Raw genomic sequence first — 26,543 nt, forward strand, 5'->3', positions numbered from 1 at the left:
CTCTGACTTAGTTCAAAACAGTAACATGGCAAATATTTGAATGGTTTCGCTTTGAAGAAACTCAGTAACAACCACAAGGCTAGAGAACAAACAGACCAGTATGCAAATATTGAGAAAATAAGAAAACTTGACCCTAACGTTCAGGATTTATGTTAACCTTTCTGGTTTCAGAGGAACTTGCTGCCACTAAAGTAAAAAAACTTGAAACTTAGAGTTCCTTTGTCAAATCTTTCCTGCATCTTCGGTTTTCTAAGATACTTAGGCCAAACCTCGGCAGGAAAATATCTATCGAACTTACTTCAAGCAAAATACACTTATCATTCTGCTACCAACGCATGACCGCAGTTCAGCAATTACTGGTAGCATGGAACGTGGTGGAGCGCAATGTTCTGTGACTTTTGCAAAGACAAAGTGATTAGACTGTGTTTTCTCAAAACTTTCAACTGATATGTAAGATTAAACCTAATTTCCAGACAGAGTGCCTGATGAACTGCTGTGGGACTACCCAGTTACATTTACATGCGAAAAGTTTGAATGCAACGAGAATAGAAAGCAGACTTGCATCTATTATGTTCGCGACCCAGAGTATTTCAAATGCTTTTAGCGCCTAAAATATATTGCAGTTCACTATTATTTCCCTATACACCAAATAATCTGTCAAAATATGTGCAGGTGAAGTTGAAAACCAAGTGCTGACGCCAGCGTGCCAAGAACAGATATAATTGCTTTACAACTCTCAACATGCAAACAGATACTATTGTTCTTTACTGTTTCAGGACTATTAAAAAATGACGTATTTCTTGTTTCTACAACCCGGTATTAATATAATATAACATAGATGGCAATCTTATCTCCAAGAGAAGAATACTTCTACAGTTGGGATATGAGGTATACAACATTGGACATTTAATGCATGAACTTTACACCAACAAAGTTCACAACAACCATCTAACCTGAAATGCAAGTTCTATTATGCCAGTATGGGAAAAGTAATGGACTCAGTACAGGGTCAAAAAATTCAATATACAAATGAGAAGACGTCAAACTTTTGGCTTGCATTCAATTTGCTGACTCAGAAGACTGTATGCGGTGAGATTTCAACTGTTGGTACTGTACAAAGACAATATACTTGGTGACAGAGACGGTCCAGATGAACTGGAGAGCAAAGAAGTTTACAAACCAATAGACACTTTTCACGGAGATGCGTTCTTTTGAAGATTGTTCGTTATCTGAGGCTCTCAGAAACATCCTGTCGCACTGCCGTTAAGCCCGCTCGCTAGCAAGAATGACATAACGACAAGCTCCATCGAGCAGGATTTGGCAGCAGTCAGTAAAGTTGTTCTGTGAATGACTTCTCTCCGTCAAATATTGACAGTACGCCAGTTTTTGACATAATATGTTATAGATAAACTCGCTCTTTAAGAAAATATCTTTTTTTGTTGTTATATTTTTGTCTGCTTCAAGAACTTTCACCATTTCAGTTATACCAACTTTCTTTGCTTTATGAAAATATTTAGGTTCAGCAAAGACTGCTATTCTATAACATTTTCCATTGTTTGTATAAAGAACTATTCTGTCAATGTATTTGTATTGTTTGTGTGTGTAAACTTTGTTTGCTTCAATTCGAAGAGATATCCGAATACGTCCATCTTTTTATTCTAAGTAAAATGTCATTTCCGAAAAATAGAAGCGTAAGTGTTTCAAAAGGTTTAATGGCGGTGGCAGATGTGAAGTTAAATTCACCAACTCAAACAAACAGTCAAAGTGTTATTGTCAATGTCAAAGACAGAGATGTTGAAGTGGGGAAACCATACGAAGACGAAGATGGTATAACAATTGTTCCTGTAAAAGAACCAACATATCCTGAAGTTAGCAGAGACTTAAGTTCTGTTGCAGATATTCGAAACGACTACCAACAACTGAAAGACAAACTTCAAACTCAGGAGAAGATTTGTCAAGCTTTAAGTATAATGTTAAACTTGGTCGAACACAACCCTGTAAAAGTGAACTCATATGTCATTGCACCTCATGAAGTTTTGAAAGAACTATTGAAACTTTTGACAGAGGCAGACGATATAAACATCAAAGAAATAGAACCCGACATTAGTTGCTGTGGTGTTTCATATAATGTCATTGACAAGATATACGTTATGAAAGGAGGTGAAACGTTGAACTTAAAATATAGTTTCCCAGACGTTATAAAAATATTTGACGACCACAACATTTCATTAAAATTTATTTGCTAAGTAAAAATGTCAAAACTTCTTGAAAGATGTTTGAAGAAAAATAATATAGACTTTATTTCATGTAAAGGACTTTACACACTTTTGAACGATATGAAAGACCCTGTTTTGTTTGTTCGTGTAGACAAAGGAAAGTTCTATGTCTTTACAAAATATTTGAACTTCTTAGACAGAGAACTTCAAGAAACGCCATGTGAAAGTTTTAGATGAAGTTCTTCTCCACTTTCAGAAAAACTTTTAAATATATAAATGGCAGAAGATATAATGGTTTATACTATTACGACTAAAAACCCTGAGTCATATAATTCTATAACAACAAACTTACAAAGTCCTCAAGGACGGTATTGTAAACTAACTTTAAACACAATGACGACTAAAGCCTGTTTTGCTCTTTTGACACCAGAAGACTTTATTGTTGTGAATGGTAAAAAATACTCCTTTGAAGATACTTACTCAGATATACCACCAACAGGTTTTGTTGACTTATTTAATACTTTAAGACGGGTGTAACATGTGCTGCAACTAGAGCAGGTTTCATTATGTTTGGATGTCCGACTGAGTTTACTATAAACATATGAGCTATAATACAAAACTTATTTCTGGTTTTTACTACCAACAGTTTCCTATAACAGGAAAAGGTGTCATACAAGGAATGTCTATTCCATTGACATTAAGCACACCAATCTTATATATTGTTTCAAACTTAGGTTCAAAGTGTTATTCGAATGTCGACAGAAACTATTATGACCAAAAGATACTTATGCGTATAAACAATACTTTCTCTGCTGGTTTGCCTATTGTTCATTCGAATGCAGAATTTTCAACCTTAGTGAACTCAAACACTTTGGCAAGTATAACGTTGACATTAGTTGACGCAAACTTTGTTCCTGTAAAACTTTTATGTCCTATGTATTTGTCAATGACGGCAGAAAGTTTCGAATTGGAAGATGCAACTGGTGAAAGTATTGTATTACAAGAACAACTTCAACAACAAATAGCTCAAGAACAACAAATGCAACAAATGGAACAACAAAGTCAAGAATAAAAAAAATATTTTTTTTATTTTTATAAAAATGTACAGAATAGATGTTTCAGATTTTTATGACTTCCAAGCATTCAGAAATATGTGTCCATTTCGAGACTATAACAAAGCAGTCGAGAATTTGAAACGTTTAGTCATTTATGTCGACTCTGCCCCAGAATGTTATGTTATGAAAGAATGGGATTGTCTTTAACAAACCAAGAGCAACAATAGTTTCAGAACAAGAATGTAGACAGAAACTTAAGAAAATAAAAGTCGTACAAGTTGGCATGAAGATGTTAGATGCTTGGGATATCTTATTGTCAAAGTTAGAAGATTTTTCAGTTCGAGGTATAAAGTTCTATACACCTTCTCCAAACTTCTATTCTATCTTCACTGGATATAAATACGAACAAGTAGAATGGAAAGAAAATATTATAGAAGCTTGGTTAGACCATGTCAAAGAAATTATATGCAATGGAAACGAAAAGGTTTATGAGTATATCTTATGTTGGTTTGCAAACATCTTACAACATCCAAGTGCTAAGAATGAAACTGCTCTCATTATAATTGGAAAACAAGGAACAGGTAAGAACACATTCTTTACAGATATTTTGTGCAAACTGTTAGAGGGCTATTCGAACCCGAATATGACAAACATAGAAAACATCTGCGGTAAATTTAACTCCTCAATAGAGAATATGAAACTTATAGTTTGCAATGAACTTCAAAGTATAGATACAACAAAAGTTTTGAACTCAGATGCTTTGAAGAGTCTTATAACAGACAAAGTTGGAGTTGTTGAAAAAAAGTAAAGACCAAAGAGTTTGTGAAAATGTTGCAAACTTCATTATGGTTTCAAACAATGCTGTTCCGATGAAGTTAGAAAGTTCTGACAGAAGATATGTAGTTGTCAGAACGTCAGATTCTCATATGCAAGATACAGAATATTTTGACGACTTAGCAGAAACTTTGACATCTGACTTTTACAACCACTTGTTCTCATATTCATGACATTAGATATTTCTAAGTTCAATCCAAGACAAATTCCACATACCGAAGAGAGACAAACATTGTTAGAAGCAAACAAGAGTGTATATGAACTGTTCATAGATGAAACTGACTTTGAGTGTTTAGATGAAAGGTCATTGTACGATTCGTATAAACAATATTGTCAAGAATATGGTTATATGACAGCGTCTAAACGTACATTCTTGGCAAATGTCAAAAGTCTTTTAGACGTACAGAATGGTGTATATACAAAGAAAAATTTTTATGAGTAAATTTTAAAAAAAAATTTTTTTATCCGATAGAAAAGATGACAAAATTCATCTCAGTAAACAAGTACATGTCAGGACTTAAAGAAGAACTAGACCCATTCACATATTTGAATGTTTACTTCTACCATTTTGAAAAGTCTTCATTCAGCAAAGTTTGGAACATCGAACCAGTTAAGTTTGCTATTGTGACTAAAAATGGTGCGAAATTTGAAGACTTAGACATAGAAGGTTTGTTAGCAGTCAAAGAAAGTTTTGACAGAAGGTTCTCAAACCTTAAAGAAGGCAAAGCATACAAACTTGTTATACCTTATGAACCAAAGAAAGCAGACGACTATGAATATTATGAGTCTAAGATAGTTGAAGTTCAAGGTAAATTGGGTAAAAAGATTTTAGAGTCTAAGCCAGTGTTTGCCCTAAAGAGGAAGAGAACATTGACATTGACCCAGAAATGTTCTAAAAATAAAATTTTATTTTTACATGTCAAATTTCTTTTTCTCTGGAACTGGTTCAGGTTCTTTCTTCTCTTCTTCTACTTTCTTTTCTTTCTTTTCTCTCTTCTTCTTTTCTGGTGGAGTTATGTCAAATTTGGCGCAACCATATTTATGTAAAAGTTCTTTGTCCTTTAATAGCTCTTCTATTCTGTTTTCTATTTCATCTTCAAGAACAGCGCATGTGTCTTCTTTGCATTCTAAGAAGTTTTGTTGGACTTCATCTCTCCAATCGGCGTCATCTCTGTCAACAAGTCTGTCATTGACAAACTTAAGACTTCTCTGCTAATGTTTTATGGTTCTTGTCATATTCCCAGAAACAGAACTTTAGAACAAATTCACCTTTCTTGTTTACACTATGTAAGATTTTATGGTCGACAGATGTTTTGCTGTCGAAAAGCTTGTCTCGAATATAGATAGCGAAATCGCTAGACATTTTCTAAAAGATAAAAATTTTAATTTTTCTAAAAATATGTTAGAAAAAAAGTTTGCTGACATTGACAAGAAATTTGAGAATGTTTTAAACAAGAACAAGGTGAAATTAGAAAATGCTCAGATAAAGCCTATACATGAAAGTTCTTATTTGCTCAGAATGGTATAACAGGTCTAATTGCACCACCTGGGTCGGGTAAGACTTTCACTTATCTTAAAATGGCTGCACAACAACAAGAACTAGATGAGAAGAACCCATTCTATGAGTTAGTTGTTATTTGTAGTACTTCTGGTCAATTTGACCAAACCGTCAATTCGTTCAAAGATATTATAAAGAAGTCTAAGTTAGTATGTATAAAGGATACTGAGTTGTTAGATTGGATAAAGAAGTACCAAAGAAGAGTTTTGAAGTATAATGCTATAAATGAGTATATAAATTCTAAGTTTAAAGACCCAAATGAGGAAATGCAGAGAATATTAGAGAAGAAACACTTCAGAAACAAACAGAAAGAGATAGAATACATTTCGAAGAAATTGCAATCTTACGATTGGAAGACATACCCTCATAGGTGTCTTCTTATTTTAGATGATTTCGCCTCTCATCCTTTGTTAAAGAATAGAGAACAAGACATGTGTCGAATTCTTAAGAAGCTCAGACACTTTAACATCTCAGTTGTCATTTGTGTACAGACAGCAAAGAGTTTAAGTAAGGATGTTAAAAGAATACTTACTGACATTGTACTTTTCCCCGGATTGTCCGAAGACGATTTCATGGAACTTATGAAAGAGTCCATGGCAGGTAAGTTTGACAGACATGAACTATGGGAGAAGTACAAAGTCATACAAGACCCTCATACTTCTTTCAGAATTCATATCTACGCGAACAAAGTTCAAATTGTAAAAAGTCAAGCTTGAAAAATCTAAGTGTTTAGTCTTAGTAAGTCTGTTGTGGTGCTGGGGCTGTCGGTTCTTCTGGCTTTGGAAGGCATTCAGGAAGAGGAACGTCAGTCATCCGTTTGTGTCCTGTTGGAAGGAAGAACTTTTCCAGTTGTCCGGAAAATATTTTTCCAGTTGTCGGGAAAATATTTTTCTGTTGGAAGGAAAAACTTTTCCTGAAGTTCGACCAAAAAGTTCTCAATTTTCGAAAATTTGAATGGTTTACGGACGGACAACCGGAAAATTTTTTCTTGTCGGATGGAAAATTTTTTCTTGTCGGATGGAAAATTTTTTCTGTCGGAAGGAAAAACTTTTTCTGTCGGAAGGAAGAACTTTTCTTGTCGGATGGAAGGACTTTTCCAGTTGTCGGGAAAATATTTTAGTTAGTATCCCTAAGTTGGGTACTGTGGCATTGCGTTCCACCTTACCCAAGTTAACGGTTTGACACTTTACAAAACCGGTAACGTATATTTTACAACACAAACACAAACACCAACTTAACCTTAAATATTTACAAAACCATCTGATACATAAACGACTTCACTAACGACTTCACTAACGACTTCACTACCGTCCTCACTAAATAAAAATAACCTTATTTTTATTTTTTTAAATTTTTTATTTCATTACAAAGACATGTCCGACTACATTTACTATGACTCTTTCCCAGAACGTTTCCGTGAACTATTCAAAACTCAAGTAAAACTGAGAAACATGCATTTTAACAAAGACAGACCCATTGACGATGAAAGAAACCCTGAATATATTACAATCCCATATGACGCAAAGTTCATTGCATACATTCCTTATGGTCGCAGAGGAACGAAAACTATTTCAACAATGACGAAAAATTATTTCTGGAGCGATGAAGAAAATTGCCTTATCTACATAAATGCATACTTAAATAAAGCTACATATTGTACAAAAGAAGGTTGGACTGGATTTGAGCTCTACATATACGACGACGATGGAAACAGACGTTGTGTATACCCATACGATAATATGTACCATTGTTTTCATCAAGCATTAAACGAATACATAGTCAGTAAGGGTCTCATTCCTGCTGAGTAGAAATGTTATATTTTTGTTCTGTCATTTATATAAAAATAAACGTTCTCGCTAAATAATAAAATAAACTTAAAAATAAACGTTGTCAGAGGTGAAAAATAAATTTAGGTGAAGTGGTGAGATCTCACCTCTTTTTTCACCTGTTTTTTCACCATGTTGAATTCATTGCTTTATAACTCTCTTCCTTTCTCCAACTCTTCTAACTTCTTCTTAAGTTCAGCAATGTTGTCCTCATGAAGTTTAATCTTTCTCAAAATTCCTTCTCTATCTAATGGTTGCTTTATCTTTCTAAACTGAACTCTACCATCCTTCATAGTATGAATGTAAAAACCTTCTGGAATAATTCCTGATTTAATGTATTCTACCAAAAACTTTTGTTTCATTGCTTCAGTGACTTTAGTCGTCATTTCAATCAAATAAAAATGTTCAAATAAAATAAAAATAACGTTATTTTTTCAGTAAGGAAACGCAGGAGTTTTACGATTTATTTGAGGCGTAGGTTCTGGTTTAAATGTTGGAGTCGGTTTAGGAGTTGACTTTTGAACAGGAGTTTGTACTTCCATAGGTTCAGGAGTCATTGAAGGTTTTGCTTGTGAAGGCGTTGGTTTTGACGAAGGTGTTGGAGTTTGTTTAACTTCAGCTACTTCAGTATTATTTATAACATTTGCTTTATTTCTTTTCAACATCATAACTGCTCCTGCTGTAGCTAGCAAACCTAGTGGGAGACCATATCTTATATAAGGACTTGACCAAATGCTATTTTTGACAGGAGCTGGTGGAACACCTAACCTTGGTGAAACTGCTCTTTGCCATTGTGCAGCTCGTAAGAAATATTCAATAGGTGCTCCATAATCGTTTGGTAAAGTTTGTTTCACAGATGGTGAAGGTTCACGAGAGCTTGATGAAGAACTCATTTATAAGCTTTAAAAATAAACGTTCATCCTTTATTCCTCACTGTCGTCAGTTGCTAAGTTATAGTCGTCAAGTCTTATTATTGGTATGCCTGACTGTCTTACTTGTATTGCAAAGCAACAATCCCTCATAAATCCAATAAGTGGCTTTGGTACATTTTCAGTTGCTAGTTCAATAGGTCCTTTAACAGACAATTTGTATGTTATTGGAGCAGTAGATGTTTGACCTTGCTGGAAGCAAAAGTCCACTTCTGTTGGAAAACCACATAAGAAATGTGTGTTGTCATAGCTATCCCATTTATGTTCCACACTACCATCATCCACCAATGACCTCATAACATCTTCATTAAATCCTATCATATCATTGTTTGTATTGCAAGCGTTCGCAACCATTTCATAAAATACAGGTCCATATGATTTTTCAGGTTCTGCAGGCATATTTCCATAAGCTCCCATGGAAAGCTGAAGATATTTAAACTTAGGGTTCTCAAAATTAACATAATAGTTGTCTTTCTTTCTAAATAGTGCCCAAATACTTTTAACATTAATAGGCGTATAAGCTGCTGTAAATGTTGCACTTGAACTATCTGTATTCTTTGAGAATGAACCGTCCATAGGAATCCAATCCATAACTTTAACAGGAAAACATAAAGCCTCGTTTGTATAATGTTCTACAAGTTCTGTATAAATGTTAGGGTCTAAAGAGAATGACTTTGGATGAATGAAACATTCATTAAAATCCATCTTTGTTCGAAATAGTTGCTGGGTTACAGTTGTAATAGTAACTGTTCCACTAGCTTCTACTTGCCTTCGTTATCATAGTGAATGGTTCATTCCATGGAACAAATTTATTTGTCGGTGGATTTGAATCTGAAGCAAATGCAACTTTAAGAGTTGGATTGAAAGCAATGATATCATTTACAGATATAGATGTGCATTGTAAGGCGTCGCTACTGAACTTTACTTTAAGCTGAATGTTTCCTGCAAAAGCTGGAATAAATCGAATAGCTTCTAATGGAAGGAATCTTCTAACAGGAATTCTTAAACGAAGCTTAAAATCAAATGATTTTCCTGCTGTAATTGGACCACTAACAATTTGTCCTGTTCTGCATGTTCCCGAATGACTCCATACATCTTCATGTCGAGTCTTTGAGAAAACATCTACTTTCTTTATTTGTTCGGTAGTTTGTGAGTTTGAAGTTATATATGCTTCTTCTCTTGCGTTGTCTTGAGAATATACGATACGACCATTTGCAAGGATTTGATATCCAGCAACTGCATAGAAAGCGTCATCGAAACCAATCCAAAATCCTGGTGGGTTTGTTTTATTGGAACCTGAACCAATTTCTTTATCTGCAATAAATTGACCTTCCATTTTATACGTAATGAATGTATTGTAAAGGTCCAACATATTTTCACCAGGAGGTGAGAGATTGAATGTTACCCATGTGTTATCTTTAGCAGTTCCAGGTTGTGATGGAATCTTTGCGTCAGAATATTTTCTATTAGTGTCACCAATTTGAACTGCATTGTCTATGATATCGAAATATGAGCGAATCTGATGAATATGCTCTGCTGGAGTAAATTCGTTTAACTGTTCGTTCTGCATGTATTTACTTCAGATAAAAATATCTATTTACTTCATTATTCTCACTCTTCTTCTTGGCATTCGTGGTGGAAGTTGTTTCTTGACATTTTCAATGAACTGTACATTCTCTTTTGTCTCAACTTCTTTCACTGGTGGGTCAGGGTTCTTTGACTCGGTTTGTTTTTCAATGAAATTCACGAACTTTGCAATAAGCTCTTGGTTCGTTATTGAAAGTACATCTGGCTTCTTTTCTTCTTGTTCTATTGACTTTTCAGTTTGAAAGAAGGTTTTATATGGGCTTCGCCCTCGGTGCCATGCACCTTAATGTTGTCGCTCTCTGCATTCGCTAATGGAACCTTTCTTTTTCTTACGTATATTTTACCATCTTTACTCTGACTTACGTAATAGAAAGGATGTTGTATTCCTCTTGCGTCATTTAATATAATAGACTCTCGCTCTGATTTTGACAAGCTCATTTTACATCGGTTAAAGTTTTAATTTAGTTTTTTATCTGCAGTCAAATGACTCAGACAAGCCTACGGACAAGACCCAAGGGTCATAGATGTTGAAGCATTGAAGAAAGAAATTCGCGAGCAAATTTTATCCGAACTGAAGGAACAAAAACAAGAACAAAAGCCAGAGAGACCAAAGAGAAAACTTAGTGAAAAACAACTAGCTGCATTAGCTGCTGGAAGACAGAAGAACCCACGTTTGCTGGCGAAAAAAGCTAGAGAAGAAGCTGAAGCAAAAGCTAAAGAAGCTGAAGCAAAGAAAGAGTAAATGGTTTATTTTTATCCGAATTAAATGTATAGACAAATACCTTTATGTTGCGTTCAGTAGTGAAAACCCTGACGTCAAAATAAAGGGGAACAGAGTAACGTTTAAGTTTCCAACAGACTGGATTGTGAACATAAATGAAGAGAAGTACATTGGCATAACATCTATGTATATAACACGTGCTTTCAGAAAGGTTGACTTTATACTTCAAGTCGAGATAGAAAATGACGAACAGTCTTTAAGCGCCCAAAACATTCACATATACAAATACTTTAAAGACGATACAACATTGTTGCAATGTATGATTTCATTTAATGAGATGTTCGAGAAAAAGTTCAACATTGAAGTACAAACTTTACAGCCTTTACGTGAGTTTCTTGCACAACTGAAAGAAGAAGGTAGTCAGCCACAACTTATAGACTTTCATTATGAATTTAATGAAAATGAAGATGGAACTCATGACTGTCAATTCATTGTATTCTCACCATTCAATGAAGTCGCTAAAAAGAAAGAAAATCCATTACGTATAAGATTTCAAATCTCCGAACCAAGTGATGATTTTAAGAATGTTTTCAATTATGATGCAATGCTTCCGAGGAAAAATGAATTTTCAAAGATTGTAACACCTGGCATTTGGGATAGAAAGCAAGCAATACTTTACTCTAATATAGCCAAAGGCGTTGAAAATGAGTTCATTGGTCATACAAGAACTTCACCACTTCCTAACCCTAAATACTATAAATTAACTGGCTTCAATCGTGAGTTTTGGATAGACATGTACTCCACTCATGACCATAAATGTCCAGTGTTCTTGCCTCCAGATGGGAAGGACTGTCTCTACATTGAAGCACAACTCTTAAACTCTACCATCGCAGTATTGTAAAATCTACGCTAGCTTTATTTTTATCACGAATGACCTCATTGCTGACAAAAATAAATGACCTCAGAACTTCAACTTACGAATAAAGCTTGTTTTAGTCGTTATTGAAAAGTTGAACTTTTCAGCAAAGCAAGGTTGACATGACTTACATAAGTCGAATGCAATCTCTTGACCATCATGAAGTGCTTTGTAAAGTTTCATTAAACTGAACTCAGAGTCTTTGTCATATGTTCCAACAGGTATGTGAATGTTCTTATCTTCATTGTAATAGCATTGTATAGCTTCAGGAAACATTTCATTAGCGGTTAAAGCAATAACATCTTGCTTCACGCCTTTCATTCTGCAGTGAAATGCAACTTCATTTAAATCGTTAGTGAGTAAGTCTATGTAGGTCTTCTTTCCACAGAAAATACTTTTATAAGCTAAACTTTGTTTTCCAGGTGTTATTTCTGCAAAGTCGCTATGAAATTGACCAAGGTTCTTTCCTATAAGTTCGCGACCATATCTCTTCTTAAACTCTGCTGCAAGCTTTGGGATGTCTTCATTATATAAGTGCATACTGTCGGTATCCTGGTAAAAGATTTGAAGTCCCATGTCCTCTGCAGTACAGAATACTTCATTCATAATACGTTTTGACATAGACAGAATATTAACACCAAGTGGACAGAAGTTAAAGTGTCTGCAAATGCTTTTCGTTAGCTTGAAAATAGTTTTATCTGAACCATCCAAACCTTCGAACTTCACTATATGGTTGTAATTTCTTATAGCATATCTTATAGCATCTTTGTCATTACTATGGTTATTTTTGACTCAATAGGAGATAGAATAGTTTTGCCATAAATGCTGTTCAGAATGAGTTTTATAATTTCTTGTAAGGGGTTTTCTTCTTTCTTATACTTTAACCTTAACTCAAACAACTTCTTTACTTCATCTCTTATTCTCATATCTCTGTTTCCATCGTAATAGTATCCTTGCAACACTTCACATTTGACACCTTGATATTTTATGAGGTCTTGTAATGTTATATGGTCAACATACATGAGACAGCAAGTGTTTGAACTTCTTGGAACGTTAAGTTCTGGATTTAGTTCAGGGTCGCAAACTATTAAATGAAAGTGTCTGGGTATACCAATCTCTGTTATCTTAATGAGAACAAAGAAGCCAGACATAAACTTTTCACCAATGGGTTCCTTTTGGTCGTCATCGAATAAATGTCTCATGAGATACTCTGTGCTTAACATTTCTTCCTTCAATACTTTTGGAATACCTTCTAAAGTATAAAGTCTTGCTATAGCTGAAGGATATAATGAAACAGTGTCGAAGTCAGCAATGAGTTTCTTTTTGCTCTTTTGTTTCATGTTATCTGACAACATACATCTTCCACCTTGAATGCATCTCGAAATAAATTCTCTTGGTTTATTTGAGAGGTCATAAAGATTTCCATTCGGGAAGTATACTCTGTTCTCAAACAATTTGTTAGCAATAGAACAAATACTAACGTAGTCATAAACGTTTAAATCAAACTCTTTCAATAAGTCATTGCGGAACTTTACAAAACCTTCTCTTAAAATTCTTACATCTTGTTTGCAGTAAAACGTGCTATATTTTTCTAAGTCGAAGTGGTTTTCATCTATTCTGCAACCTTTGATGGAATCTATGTTCTTCATAAATGTATCTGCATCATGGATAAACTTACATGCTTCAGAAATGACACCAGTTCTGTTGTCATTTGCTAACAAAACACTGCTGTAGTAGTTATATGGAAATACTTCTTTCGGTCCTGTTTGTAAGTTAAACATAGCAGGAAATAGTTTAAGCTTCTTATTTATAACACTGTAAGAGTCTTTTATAATAATTGCCCTTCCTTTATATAAACCAGTTATTTGCATTGTTCGTGAACCTTTAATGATGGGAGTTCCTTTCACTTCTGTCATGTGTCTTAAGATGAAGTTTATGTCATAACTGAGGTTATGGAAATATATTAAACTCTTGTCAGGAAGTCTTTCCAAAAATTCTGTTGCACAGTTTTGACCCCAAATGCTTTCACTCACTGAACCATCTTCACTGTCATAACAGATGTTAAAAGCTTTATGAAAGCCATCCGTACTACACTCAAAGTCAGCAAAGAAAACGTGCTCAGGAATGAACTTCATTATTTATTTACTTCTTTTGACTCTGCTTTCTTCTTCAGTTGTACACAATACTTTGGAGCATATGTCAAATCTTTAAATGGTGCAAGGTTCTGTTTATATAAGTCAGTAGTATATGTGAAAAGTTCTCCATAAGAAATAGGTTCGAAATATTTGCACTCCCACAATGTTTTCATAACATCCCATAACGGTGTTGTTCTATCATAACGAACTACATATTTATCTTCTCTCTTTGTATAAATCTTCATCTGTTTCTCAATGTTCATTCCACCACAAGCTTTGAGAATTTCTTATAGTTTCGAATGAAATATGTTGTCATTGGAATCTTTCATTTAGCATGTAGTGGTCTTCAACAAGAAGTAAGTCAATAGTTCTAACAGTTTCACATTCTTTTGGTATATATCTCTTTATTTCATTATGTCTTGAGTCATTGAAATAACCAATGGTAACATTAAATGCTATACCTGTTGCGTCAGAAATTTCTTGTACTTTACTTTGAGGAAAGTCTCTAACACGAATGACTTCTCTCATGTGGTCAATAGTTTCTTCATTTACTCCAGCCTGAATGCAAGCATAAACGAAGCAGTTATCTTCTGTCATAAGTGTTGCAGTTCTTTTGTTCAGTTCATTGAAGATTTGGTAGCGTTCAAGATTTATAGGTAATGTGCAAAGATACTTCCAGAACTGACCGCTTCTCTTCTTATAAAACTTCTTTTCACCATTATCTTTCCAAAAGCTTTCTATAAGTGCTGGGTTTCCTGTTTGCTTAAGAGCTTCCAAAATGGCTTTCTGGTCATTTGTCAGTGTGCTTTCATCTCTATATGGTCTCTTTTTTGGTTTGCCTTTCTTTACATCTGACATCGTTAAGCCTTCATATTCTGTTAAATCATACATCTTTATTTCGTAAGATTCTTTATGTTTGTCAAGAAGAAGTCATAGTGCATTTCAACAATACCTGCAGCATTTGCTTCTATCTCTGATATAAAGTTCTCCTTCAAGAGCTGATGTAGTAATGTTCCAATATTATTGAGGTTTAACGTAGAACATTCATACTTTCCACCAAGTTTATAACATACCATCCATCTCTGTTGGGAGTTTATTTTAATTTTCTCTAAGAGTCTCATGAAAACCTTACCGAAATGTTTGTGTAAGTAGTCTCTGTTTGGTTCATCTAAAGCTTCGATGTTAAAGTCAATGAGTCTATTGCCTGACTTCACATTCCTCTTCCTATTTTCTTCATCTTTCTTTAACCATCTCTCACCTTCTTTTGGTTTGTCGTCAATGGAACGAATGACATTATTAGCTTTGCGAACTTGTTCTATAGCACTTTTAAACATCTCTCTTCTCTGTTGTTTCAGTGTGTCATCTCTCTTTCGTGTTTCACCAACGTTTGCATTTGTTATGTCAAACATTTCTCTTCTTACTTCATGAGGTACAGCTCTTCTTGTTTCACCAACGTTTGCATTTGTTATGTCAAACATCTCTTGACGAACGTCATGTGAAAGAGCTTTACGAGTATGACCAACGTTCGCATTTGTTATGTCAAACATTTCTCTTCTTACTTCATGAGGTATTGAACGTCTATGATATAAGTCAATAGCAACGTCATTTAAAGGAAATGCTCTTGCATGGACTTCGTCCTCGCCGCGTTGCGGCTTTATGAACTCATGAATTCTATCATAAGTTATTTCACCATTATAGTCATTGAGGATGTCAGCGAGTGCCTTTTTGTTTGTTGTGTAATGCTTTGCAACATCTATATTAGCTTCTGTAAGAAGTTGTTTTATTTCCGAGTGTTCTAACTTAGACAACTTCCGATACATCTTTAGTAGGAAATAAAAAAAATATTTTTTGAAAAAATAAACTTAGAAAAATTATTTCTTTCTATATTTGCCATTCCGAACTTCGAAAAGATGTTTTATACCAGCATAGAATTTTTCTCTAGAGCTTGGTCTTATATTGTTTTCATGACAATATTTTCTATATTCTTCATATAAAGCCTTTTTTTCATACATTTCATAAGGACAATCTAACCAGAATAGTGCATATCCAGTTTCGTTATCTAGGTCTCTATATGTTTCTTCTGTTTGTAGAATTTCGCTTTCTTCTATTTGTGGAATTTCGCTTTCTCTATTTAGTTCTATGACTATATATTGTGGCTTAAAAAGATGTGGGCAAGAAGGGTCTGGCGCTATGTAAAAAGTTAATTTTTCTGTCATCTTTTCTATCGGATAAAAAATATTTTTTGAAAAATTAGATTAGATTTTTTTAAGTTATTTTTCAAAATAATTTAATATTTTTATTTTAATGAAACACATGCAAGATTGCAAGTTCTTTTCATACAATGCTCTCGCTACTGCCATCAAGAATGAGTTCAATAATGCTTCAAACGTCAATGTTATCTTTAACAAGAAGTTTGTGAAAGAATCTAAGTTTGGTCAGTATGTCAGACCATTAGCTATTGTCATTGACCGCAAACGTTATACTTCACAAGAGTTAGCAGTAGTTTTGAAACAAAAGGGTTTCTTCGTGAATGTCAAAGATACTCATTATACTGTTATAAAGAACTCCAACATTGACTTCTTCAGTATTGCTATGAATCTTTCCGAACAGAAAGAATATAAGAAGGGTGAAACAAATGTGAAATATTATTCTTCATCTCTGAAGACAATAACGAACAAAGATGTTATACAAAAGTTCTTACCAAAGGTTGAAGAAGCTTCTATTGACATTGACGAAGGAAGTGAAATGGTTGAAGAAATTGACCCTGAAGCTATTTAACCAAAAATATATTTTTGGTGAAGAGGTGAGATTTCACCTGTTTTTTCACCTCATTCTCTCTTCGTTAATGTTGTCGTGACTTCTTCGTTAATGTTGTCGTGACTTCATTCTTCCTCTTTGAAGTTATCGAAATATTCTGTTATTTTTTCCTTCAGTAATGGTAAGTCTTCTTTGAAGGTAAGTATTGTGCAACCTTTGATGTCATAGTGTGTTTGAGGAAGAGTATTTTTGACAATTTCTTTTATTTGCTCATTCGGTGTCATTGAAATCGGTAAGTTTTCACGATAGAACCAGTTTCTGTCAGATTTATATATTTTAGCAAGGTCGTAAAAGCTTTTGTTGTTTCTTCTGACTAAATGCAACATAACCATATCTCTGTCTTCTTCATTCTCCAACTCTTCAGTATAAATCATATACTTATAGTTCTTTTCCTTTCCTTTTGGTACTGAACGCGGTATTCTTTTCTGTATGCTTTTGTCTTTGGATTCAATGACTTCATCTTTTGCTTGAAGTTTCTTTTCCATCTCTCCACGTTCTTGTCTGTGAAGTTCGTCAAGAAGTTTGTAAATATTCCAAGCATAACGTGGTGAAGCCCACATTGCAACTGCATTTACTAAAAGTCTATGAACATAATATCCTCTCAAACCGTTTGGCAATTTTTCACGGTTTTCATAGAGTTTTGGCGACTGGGATTTTTTACCTACTCGCTGTTCTTCACTGTTTTCAGAAAAAAGTACGTCTCGCTGTGCTTCACTTAATAGTTCTATGGTGCTTTGGTTCCTAAACCAGTCTTTAGGAAGCTTAGTATCTGGAGCAAAACAAGCCGTCAAAATACTTTGCATTTGGTACATGTCGTCTTTGACAGAACGAATGAGTCTCAATTGTTTGTTATACTGTATGTATTCGTATTCTTCATTTATGACTTCATGAACGATAGCAGTTGTTGTGTTCTCTAATGTTGACATATCTGTCTTTACATACAGGATAAAAAAATAAATAAAATAAAAACTAACTTTATTTTTTTGAGATAAACACTATTTCTTCACAACATTAAATTTTATCCTGTATGAAATGACTTTAAAAAGATTATTGACTGACTTCGAATACTATCTCATTGACGCACTGACAGACCCTCAAAACTGTGTTGAAAGTTCTTTAAGCTTTAAGATTGAAGGTACGACGCATTTTGTCTTCACTTACGTATTGAAAGAATATGACCGTTATCATAACGAAGTGAATCAAACACTAATAAAATTTGTAGATAAAAAATTGGTTAACAATGAATATTTTAAACGTGAAGACCCAAACACTGCTGGAGATGATGAAGAATACAGACAAGTTATTGAAAAAAATAACGCAAGATTAGATGCAATAGAAAAGAAGTTTAATGAATGTCTTACAAACACGTATGAATATCTTATGCAGTGGGAAGCCAGATGGAAATAAATTTACGTCAAATATGCAATTTATAAAATCTTATGTCGACAGGCTACGTAGCACAGTGGTCTAAGGTGGTGTTATGGAGGGGTCAGGGTCTGTGGTTCGAACCGCGACAGCGCCGTATTTTCTTATTTTCTTTATTTGTCTTGTTTGTCGTGAATAAAAAGTGTCATAAAAGTGCTCTATCTTCCACGGGAATAAATAAAAAATTTACTTTATTTCTTCTTTATTTCTTTGTTCCCGTGGAAGAAGGGTTTTTGCCGTTTTTTCTCAGCCGAAATCAACGATTTTTTCATTTTTGGAATCCTTAGCAAATGAGGAATCTTTTCTCTCGTGGAAGCTTTGACCAAAAATATATTATAGGTGAAGAGGTGAGATTTCACCTCTTTTTTCACCTAATTTTTCACCTCAGCCGCTAAGCGGCGAGACCCAAAGGGTCTTGACTTTGTCATAACTTCTTCGTAAATGCTTTGTCATAACTTCTTCGTAAATGCTTTGTCATAACTTCTTCGTAAATGCTTTGTCATAACTTCTTCGTAAATGCCTTGTCAAGATTTCATCGTAAATGCTTTGTCATGACTTCTTCGTAAATGAGTGTAAATGACCAAAAATATAATTTAGGTGAAGAGGTGAGATTTCACCTCTTTTTTCACCTAATTTTTCACCTCTTTTTTTCACAAGCGTTTTACATGAATTGTACGATGTATATTTGAAATCCTAAACAGTTTTGTAGCTTCTATTTCTTCGCTGAGGATATCAAAAGTTTTAACAATGCCGAAAGTCTCTTTATATTTCTTCTTGACGTCAGATAGAAGGAAATCTTCTACTGTTGGATAGTTTTTGTTCAGAAATGCTAACATGTCCATTTTATCTTCTGCTGGCTTTTCTGCTTCTTTCTTTAAGTCTGCATAGTCGTTTCGCATTCTTTCTATCTCTTTGACGGAGTAGTTATATTTCCTTATTGCTGCTTTACATTTTGAACATTGTGGGTTCATTTTTGCATTATACATTGAAATTTGACCTGCTAGAACAACTAAAGCGTCAATTGCTCTCTTCATCTCAAACATAGCGGGTCTTAGTTGTTCGTTCCATACTTTGCCTCTTCTATCTTTATCTCTTATTTCCCAAACACATTCAGCAACTAACGAAACAAAGTTGTCGTAGGTCTTAAATTCTTCAGATTTATATATGTCAGAAACATTCTTATATACCATATCGCAATCTTTGTCCATAACTTTATGGTTGCAATGAAAACCAAGGAATTCATAATTTACTTTACGTATGAACTTCTTTATTTCTACTGAGTCAGTTGCTTTGACTTCAATTTCGTCGAATTCAGGAATAGTTAGTTTTTGATGCTGAATTTCAGGTAGTTTAGGTAAATGGTCGATGAGGTCCTGCATTTCATAAAGATACTGTTCATTTGTTTCATCTTTCGCACTACAGTCTAAATTACTTGTTAAAAGTTCCTGCTTAATTTTTTGTATTTTTGTTTCGAAAGTAAATGAAGAAGGAATGAAGCTTTCCATCTCTACTAACATAGATGTTGGATTCATGACTAACGAGTTTGGTGAAGTTGTTGTGGACAGAGTCCCGCCGTTCGCGGCTTGAATTGTTGTTGTGCCGATTGTTGAAATCATATCTTTTATACAAAATAAAAAATAAATAAAATAAAAACTAACTTTATTTTTTCTATCTTAAGGAAATTCACGAAAATTCAAGAGGTGAAAAATTAGGTGAAAAAAGAGGTGAAATCTCACCTCTTCACCTATAATATATTTTTGGTCATTTACATCCAACGAAAAAGTTTAGAAGAATTTTCTTATTCTTTCTGGCATGTTTTTATCTTTCCAGTACTCCCGCTCTAATGGTCCCAGATGAGTTGGCTTCGACTCTCTCAAGTTCTTAGATGGTATAACATCTTCAACACCTCCTTCATATCTTACTTTATAAGTGTCATCGTTTATGTTGTAGCCAAGTATTTCAATAACCACTCCTCGCTTTGCTTCGTCAATGGTTTCAGCAAGTTTGCCATTACTACTTTCAACTAACTTATGTCGAGGGTAAAATGCTATGGAGTCGTCAGCAGCTTTTATAAGATATCCATTACCTTGTGTAGAGTCTACGATATAATAGTTTCTACTTAACCTTAAACGTTTCTTTGTCAACGGTTTGTCGTCAAGAACTACACGAACTTTTGTTCCAGGAATGAGAGTAAATTGTGTTGAATTTCTGATATTTTGTGTTTGGCTTCGTTTCTTTTGTATATACTTTTCTTCTTGTTGTTGTGTCATTGAATTTGGTGTATGTCCTGTTGTAGAATGTGTTGAGGAATTATATACTTCGAGAAAATGTTTCATTGTTTCTTCGGTAAAGTCTCGCTCTTGATTTAAATCTCTGAGCGTTCTTATGAAGCGGTTTATGATGCCGAGTATGTTATGGTTATGGTCTTCAGTAGTGTAGTGAGTTATGTTATGCTTAATGAGAAAATCTGTGATTTCATTGCTGAGGTATGCACTGTCTTGGTCTGATGTTAAAGTACTTGGGTTATGTTCTGCTACAAACTTTTGTAAAACTCTTAACACTTCACGAGTTCCTTTATTTTTCATTGGATATGCATATGCTTTACGAGTGTTAACATTTATGAAGATGAGGAATGGTTTATGTCCTCCTTTTCTGCTTTGAATGAGAGTGTCAAATTGGTATGCGTCAGGAGTGTTGGAGTAAATTGGTAAAAAGTAGTCGTAAGGGTTTATTTTTGTTTGATGTACAACATTTTTGTCAAAGAACCTTTTCACTTCAGCTCTGTTAGTAAATCCCCAACTCTTTGCAGCTTCATTGAATTTCTTAAATGACCTCCATGGATGTTGTTCGAATACTTCTTTCAAGCTCATTTATGTAAAGTTAAAGATTTTATTCAAGACGGTAAGTCCGCAAAGCAGGCTCAAGCGCGTTCATTGAACGCGGTACCATGCGAATATAGTCACAAATGGTGGCATATAATCTTCACCCGAGCCTGTTGGATTTGTTGTGAAAGTGTGTGAATGATTTCCTGTGGTTCCACAGAAAATACCTGTGCTTGAATCTACTGGGTCACTTGAAATATCATATCTATGCATTCCCTGTCTATCCGAACCTGCTGCAAGATTTGTATAACCTCTTTTTGTTATTGAATGTGAATGACTACCTGTTGTGTTTGTAGTTCCTGTATGAGTGTGCGGTGGAAGGTTTGCTTCTTTAATTTTCTTCGAACCACCTGTTTGCTTTGAAGAGTTCGCACAGTATAAGAATTTATCTACAATCTGCTCCCACGTACCGAAACCCAGAACTGTTGCTGGATTTATTGAGTTCATTGACGTATAAATAGAGCCTGCAGGATATAATGTTTGAAGTATTTCAGTCTTTAATGTTTGAAGCTCTGTTTTGTCAGCCTTCTTGTCATATAAATCTTGAGCAGTGAATTTAATATTATGTTCATCCTTCATGACATAAACATCTTTACATCTAATGTTTCTCATCGTCGTTATGTTTTCCTCCGATGTTAAACCTTGTGGAAAGTTAGGAGGTTTACAATATAATACATCCCCATCAGGTTCTTCAACCGTTCCTTCAATACTTTCTATAGCAACAGTTGTAAAACTTGTATGTGTATGGTTCTTGTCTGCTTTCTTCTCTAACATTGCTGGTAGTTCATGGGTTTCAAAGTTTCTGGCATGACCTTCAATGTTCATACATTTACTATTTAAGGAGTTTAGTGTATCTTTTACGCTTGTACTTGGATTTTCTAATGGTGCACTTGAACCAAGGGTATAGTTCAATATTATGTCGTCTGCTCTAACAGTAGTGAAGGATTTATGTGTATGGTTCTTGTCGGCTTTACTGTCTAATGTAGCTTGAAGTTCATTTATATCGGAGATGTTGTGTTTATGAGATTTCAAAACTTTGTTCATTGCTTCGAGTTCAACTTTGTCAGCTTTACTTTTAATAGCATCTTCAAACGTTATTTTTGACTTAACTCTCAAAGTAAATCTTGGTTCAACTAATACACCTTTAACAGAGAAAGTAGAGGCATAAATTTCATCGTTATAACTAAATGCTTCTGGTGCTTTACCCGTGTCATACTGTACAGTACAGCTTATGTCATAACCTTTAGCACGAATGTATTTATATCTTCTTTCATTGGGGTCTTCCGTCTTCACTTCATCACTTCGTGTTAAATATCCATGGTAGTCCGTTATAATCTGTTCGTCTGAAGTTATATAATGAACGTGGTTCTTGACTTTATCACTCAGAGCTAAAAGCTCATTTTTGTTTGCTTTTTCGGCTAATTTCTCATTAACATCATTCACTTCTAATTCAACTCTTCCGCCAGAACTCTTATTATCATTAATCTTTTTCATTAATTCGGTAATTACGTCATAAAGACTATATTCTGTTTTCGGTTTTGTAAATAATGAGTCAAAATTTCTTTTCATCATTACATCGCTGACATTAATGATATCACCAATTCCTTTTTCATTTATTCTCTTCATTAATTCTGCAATAATGACGAATATATAATCTGTTAATTTATTCTCTTCATCGAGGGTTATAGAATGTTTTGAAATTGAATCATTAACTCCTCTAAATAAATCAATAACTTCAGGATACACGTTTTTAATGTCTCGAATAACCCGACCAGTATCCTGTTGTTCATGTTCTTCGTTCCCGTCGTTACGTGGTTTTATATCTCTAACCATCATCAACGCAGCCATAACCGGAGGGTTTGTTGCTACCTGTTCGAAAATCCGTCCGTTATGTATGGTATATCTAAATAATTTCTTTGTGTTTGTTAAAACATTTGAAACAAGTCTTTTAAAACCATCTACAAAATTTCCTGTTTCACCTAATGTTCTTGCAGCATTTACAAGCTCACCCATTCCCGCTTTTGACCCCAAAAACGTCCATATTGCATTTATTTCACTCTGTATTGTTGTCCATTCAGCAAAATTAATACCCGCATTCGCTAAGCTGAAAATGAAATTCAGTGGATCGAACTTAATTCCACCTTCTTTTTCAATTTCAACGAACTCACTAACATGAGATTTTAAATATTCTTTCGTTAAAATTGTTTTCCCCGATGTTATGTCATTAACGAAACTATCACCGTCAAAAGTTAACGAATTCAATTTCGTCGTTGATGCTTTTATTTCATACACCGCTTTATCGATAGTTTTTGGCTCACCTTCTTTAGAAGCATATGAAACATTAATGAATGAATTATATGTATTCATGAATGAATTAAAATCAATGATTTTCATTAATGACGCCTTTAATGATTCATTAACTGTTGAATCCCTTAAAGTAATTAATGAACTGTCATGGGCTTCGCCCTGGTCGCTTTGCGACTTTATGAAAGGTACACTGCAAACCGTCGAGTTTGGATCAAATGCTGTAGTTGGTGCAGGAATATTAATGATATAAGTCATTAAATCATTAAGTGACGTAAATAATGTTGTCGTTTTTGATTTAATTTCTTTAGCATCTGTTATATATGGTAATTTTATTTCTGTAGTTTCTGAATTAAAGATATTCGCTAAAATGTTTTGTAAACTGTTTTGAACAGCTGTGTAAACCGTTGAATTCGGAACTCTTACGATTTCACCATCCTTAATAAAAGGCATTGTACATGGCGTAGTGCTTGGGTCAAATCTTTCGGGATTATAATTCAACATATATTCTAACGCTTCATGAACAGACTTATATACTGTTGTGTCGTTCTTCATGACAACTTCACCATTTACAATGAATGGCATAGTGCATGGAGTTTAAAATGGGGTCAAACTTTTCATAGTCCTTCCATGTTATGTATTTCTCGGTATTTCCATCACTGATAACAATATATTTGTCAGTAAGTGTGAGAGAGTATTGACCAAAATATAAACGTTTAGCTCTGTCAGCTTCATACGCATATGCAGCTATACTCATATTTTAATAGAATAAAATGTTGTTCTATTTGCAAAGTACAGACCCAAACGAATACGGGACAGTAAAACTACAAACAAAACTTAGGTCTACAGAATGAGCCACTTGCATTCAGAATGGTTGACTTTAATACTATTGCTTCATTCGTTATAACTGACGAAACAGATTTCATGGAGCTTGAAATAGATGGAAAGAAGCACGAAATAAGATTTCACAATAATGTAGAATATAAGATGGAAAACATTAGCTGGAGTGTTAAATGCTCTCAATAAATACTACACACCGATTCATTCCCTGTCTATCTCGAACACGCTGCAAGATTTGTATAACCTCTTTTTGTTATTGAATGTGAATGGTTTCCTTCCACAGAGTTCTTCCACTGAACTATGCATATGTGAAGGAAGGTTTTCATACTATTTTTTGAACCTCCATCTCATTGACTGCGTATTCGTGTAGAATGGAAACTTGTCAACTATTTCATACCATCTACCACCAAATAAAGTGTTTTGGATTATTGGATCATAGACTATAACAGCTCCTATAGGATTATTAAATCATATATGCTCATAACTCTATAAACATATTCTAAAGAACTTATGTCATTAAATACCATTTGGAATGTATCTCCCGGATGAAATGTGTGCATTTGTTCCACTTTTATAATGTAATGTTAGTTCAATAGAATTATCCAAGAAAAATTCAAAAGTATCTGGTTGAAGACCTCTAACAAATTAAATGGAGTTGCTGTTCACCATTATAATTCTGTTGTAAATTCATTGTATTGGTTTCGAAAATTTCTTTGTTAGTTCTGCATCCACATAAGTTTTATCTGCTTTTCTTGTCTAACATTGCTGGTAGTTCATATGCTTCAAAAGTTTCTGCATGATCTTCGGATTCCTGCAACTCTTATCTAAATTGTTAAGAGTATCTTTACCTTGCTACTCGGATTCCTAATGGTGCACTTGAACCAAGGTCAAAGTTCAATATTATGTCGTCTGCTCTAACAGTAGTGAAGGATTTATGTGTATGGTTCTTTGTCTGCTTTCTTGTCATATGAATCTTGAAGCAGTGAATTTAATATTATGTTCATCCTTCATGACATAAACATCTTTACATCTAATGTTTCTCATCGTCGTTATGTCGTCATCCGATGTTAAACCTTGTGGAAAGTTAGGAGGTTTACAATATAATGCAGCCGCGTGCGGCGGGGCTCCGCCCTCCCCACCAGTTTCTTCAACCGTTCCTTCAATACTTTCTATAGCAACAGTTGTGAAGGATTTATGTGTATGGTTCTTGTCTGCTTTCTTATCTAACATTGCTGGTAGTTCATGTGCTTCAAAGTTTCTGGCATGACTTTCAATGTTCCTGCAACTGTTATCTAAACTGTTAAGAGTATCTTTTACGCTTGTACTTGGATTTTCTAATGGTGCACTTGAACCAAGGTCAAAGTTCAATATTATGTCGTCTGCTCTAACAGTAGTGAAGGATTTATGTGTATGGTTCTTGTCAGCTTTACTGTCTAAAGAAGTTTGAAGTTCATTTATATCGGAGATGTTGTGTTTATGAGATTTCAAAACTTTGTTCGTTGCGTCAAGTTCAACTTTGTCAGCTTTACTTTTAATAGCATCTTCAAACGTTATTTTTGCCTTAACTCTTAACATAAATCTTGGTTCAACTAATACACCATTAACAGAGAAAGTAGAGGCATAAATTTCATCGTTATAACTAAATGCTTCTGGTGCTTTACCTGTGTCATACTGTACAGTACAGCTTATGTCATAACCTTTAGCACGAATGTATTTATATCTTCTTTCATTAACATTTTTTGTCTTCGCTTCATCACTTCGTGTTAAATATCCATGGTAGTCCGTTATAATCTGTTCGTCTGAAGTTATATAATGAACGTGGTTTTTATCTGCTTTTTCGGCTAATTTCTCATTAACATCATTCACTTCTAATTCAACTCTTCCGCCAGAACTCTTATTATCATTAATCTTTTTCATTAATTCGGTAATTACGTCATAAAGACTATATTCTGTTTTCGGTTTTGTAAATAATGAGTCAAAATTTCTTTTCATCATTACATCGCTGACATTAATGATATCACCAATTCCTTTTTCATTTATTCTCTTCATTAATTCTGCAATAATGACGAATATATAATCTGTTAATTTATTCTCTTCATCGAGGGTTATAGAATGTTTTGAAATTGAATCATTAACTCCTCTAAATAAATCAATAACTTCAGGATACACGTTTTTAATGTCTTGAATAACCCGACCAGTATCCTCGCCACTATGTGGCTCTGAGCCCGTTGGGCTCTGTTGTTCATGTTCTTCGTTCCCGTCGTTACGTGGTTTTATATCTCTAACCATCATCAACGCAGCCATAACCGGAGGGTTTGTTGCTACCTGTTCGAAAATCCGTCCGTTATGTATGGTATATCTAAATAATTTCTTTGTGTTTGTTAAAACATTTGAAACAAGTCTTTTAAAACCATCTACAAAATTTCCTGTTTCACCTAATGTTCTTGCAGCATTTACAAGCTCACCCATTCCCGCTTTTGACCCCAAAAACGTCCATA

The 26,543-nt window shown here is 34.3% G+C and overlaps 17 protein-coding genes and 3 pseudogenes across 20 annotated transcripts, besides 2 other annotated features; 6 read left to right on the plus strand and 14 right to left on the minus strand.

Moving 5' to 3' along the window:
- Window positions 1-2,895: 2,895 nt before the first annotated feature.
- Window positions 2,896-3,288, plus strand: TVAGG3_0854950 (uncharacterized protein; the record flags this gene model as incomplete). The annotated part of the gene is made up of 1 exon (XM_051249435.1): window positions 2,896-3,288. One exon carries the CDS (start codon window positions 2,896-2,898, stop codon window positions 3,286-3,288), a length of 393 nt encoding a protein of 130 aa, XP_051084910.1.
- A 203-nt stretch (window positions 3,289-3,491) lies between these two features.
- Window positions 3,492-6,361: a mobile genetic element.
- Window positions 4,613-4,937, plus strand: TVAGG3_0854970 (protein of unknown function, DUF4108 family; the record flags this gene model as incomplete). Its single annotated transcript, XM_051249436.1, has 1 exon — window positions 4,613-4,937. A coding segment is annotated over one exon (325 nt), but the record flags the coding sequence as incomplete, so codon positions are not given.
- Window positions 5,018-5,468, minus strand: TVAGG3_0854980 (annotated as a pseudogene). Its single transcript has one exon. A coding segment is annotated over exon 1 (451 nt).
- A 420-nt stretch (window positions 6,362-6,781) lies between the features above and the next one.
- Window positions 6,782-26,543: part of a mobile genetic element that runs on past the window's edge.
- Window positions 7,924-8,382, minus strand: TVAGG3_0855000 (repellent protein 1 family; the record flags this gene model as incomplete). Its single annotated transcript, XM_051249437.1, has 1 exon — window positions 7,924-8,382. The coding sequence occupies one exon, from the start codon at window positions 8,380-8,382 to the stop codon at window positions 7,924-7,926; it is 459 nt and encodes a 152-aa protein (XP_051084912.1).
- TVAGG3_0855010 (uncharacterized protein) lies at window positions 8,413-8,715 on the minus strand (the record flags this gene model as incomplete). Its single annotated transcript, XM_051249438.1, has 1 exon — window positions 8,413-8,715. The coding sequence occupies one exon, from the start codon at window positions 8,713-8,715 to the stop codon at window positions 8,413-8,415; it is 303 nt and encodes a 100-aa protein (XP_051084913.1).
- Window positions 10,616-10,747, plus strand: TVAGG3_0855020 (uncharacterized protein; the record flags this gene model as incomplete). The annotated part of the gene is made up of 1 exon (XM_051249439.1): window positions 10,616-10,747. A coding segment is annotated over one exon (132 nt), but the record flags the coding sequence as incomplete, so codon positions are not given.
- Window positions 11,064-11,627, plus strand: TVAGG3_0855030 (uncharacterized protein; the record flags this gene model as incomplete). The annotated part of the gene is made up of 1 exon (XM_051249440.1): window positions 11,064-11,627. The coding sequence occupies one exon, from the start codon at window positions 11,064-11,066 to the stop codon at window positions 11,625-11,627; it is 564 nt and encodes a 187-aa protein (XP_051084915.1).
- Window positions 11,688-12,248, minus strand: TVAGG3_0855040 (organellar and viral DNA polymerase type B; the record flags this gene model as incomplete). Its single annotated transcript, XM_051249441.1, has 1 exon — window positions 11,688-12,248. One exon carries the CDS (start codon window positions 12,246-12,248, stop codon window positions 11,688-11,690), a length of 561 nt encoding a protein of 186 aa, XP_051084916.1.
- Window positions 12,895-14,093, minus strand: TVAGG3_0855050 (annotated as a pseudogene). The gene has a single exon. A coding segment is annotated over exon 1 (1,199 nt).
- On the minus strand, window positions 15,110-15,597 carry TVAGG3_0855060 (organellar and viral DNA polymerase type B; the record flags this gene model as incomplete). The annotated part of the gene is made up of 1 exon (XM_051249442.1): window positions 15,110-15,597. A coding segment is annotated over one exon (488 nt), but the record flags the coding sequence as incomplete, so codon positions are not given.
- On the minus strand, window positions 15,649-15,993 carry TVAGG3_0855070 (uncharacterized protein; the record flags this gene model as incomplete). Its single annotated transcript, XM_051249443.1, has 1 exon — window positions 15,649-15,993. One exon carries the CDS (start codon window positions 15,991-15,993, stop codon window positions 15,649-15,651), a length of 345 nt encoding a protein of 114 aa, XP_051084918.1.
- Window positions 16,082-16,555, plus strand: TVAGG3_0855080 (uncharacterized protein; the record flags this gene model as incomplete). The annotated part of the gene is made up of 1 exon (XM_051249444.1): window positions 16,082-16,555. The coding sequence occupies one exon, from the start codon at window positions 16,082-16,084 to the stop codon at window positions 16,553-16,555; it is 474 nt and encodes a 157-aa protein (XP_051084919.1).
- TVAGG3_0855090 (KilA, N-terminal/APSES-type HTH, DNA-binding family) lies at window positions 16,722-17,520 on the minus strand (the record flags this gene model as incomplete). Its single annotated transcript, XM_051249445.1, has 1 exon — window positions 16,722-17,520. A coding segment is annotated over one exon (799 nt), but the record flags the coding sequence as incomplete, so codon positions are not given.
- Window positions 17,627-18,001, plus strand: TVAGG3_0855100 (uncharacterized protein; the record flags this gene model as incomplete). Its single annotated transcript, XM_001323906.1, has 1 exon — window positions 17,627-18,001. The coding sequence occupies one exon, from the start codon at window positions 17,627-17,629 to the stop codon at window positions 17,999-18,001; it is 375 nt and encodes a 124-aa protein (XP_001323941.1).
- Window positions 18,670-19,635, minus strand: TVAGG3_0855110 (organellar and viral DNA polymerase type B; the record flags this gene model as incomplete). The annotated part of the gene is made up of 1 exon (XM_051249446.1): window positions 18,670-19,635. One exon carries the CDS (start codon window positions 19,633-19,635, stop codon window positions 18,670-18,672), a length of 966 nt encoding a protein of 321 aa, XP_051084921.1.
- TVAGG3_0855120 (integrase core domain containing protein family) lies at window positions 19,804-20,604 on the minus strand (the record flags this gene model as incomplete). The annotated part of the gene is made up of 1 exon (XM_051249447.1): window positions 19,804-20,604. The coding sequence occupies one exon, from the start codon at window positions 20,602-20,604 to the stop codon at window positions 19,804-19,806; it is 801 nt and encodes a 266-aa protein (XP_051084922.1).
- On the minus strand, window positions 20,950-21,726 carry TVAGG3_0855130 (phage tail repeat-like family; the record flags this gene model as incomplete). The annotated part of the gene is made up of 1 exon (XM_051249448.1): window positions 20,950-21,726. One exon carries the CDS (start codon window positions 21,724-21,726, stop codon window positions 20,950-20,952), a length of 777 nt encoding a protein of 258 aa, XP_051084923.1.
- On the minus strand, window positions 21,876-22,737 carry TVAGG3_0855140 (keratin-associated protein family; the record flags this gene model as incomplete). Its single annotated transcript, XM_051249449.1, has 1 exon — window positions 21,876-22,737. A coding segment is annotated over one exon (862 nt), but the record flags the coding sequence as incomplete, so codon positions are not given.
- Window positions 23,343-23,962, minus strand: TVAGG3_0855150 (annotated as a pseudogene). The gene has a single exon. A coding segment is annotated over exon 1 (620 nt).
- On the minus strand, window positions 25,430-26,514 carry TVAGG3_0855160 (keratin-associated protein family; the record flags this gene model as incomplete). The annotated part of the gene is made up of 1 exon (XM_051249450.1): window positions 25,430-26,514. A coding segment is annotated over one exon (1,085 nt), but the record flags the coding sequence as incomplete, so codon positions are not given.

The sequence above is a fragment of the Trichomonas vaginalis genome, chromosome VI (genome assembly GCF_026262505.1).
Source record: "Trichomonas vaginalis G3 chromosome VI, whole genome shotgun sequence".
NCBI lineage: Eukaryota > Parabasalia > Trichomonadida > Trichomonadidae > Trichomonas > Trichomonas vaginalis.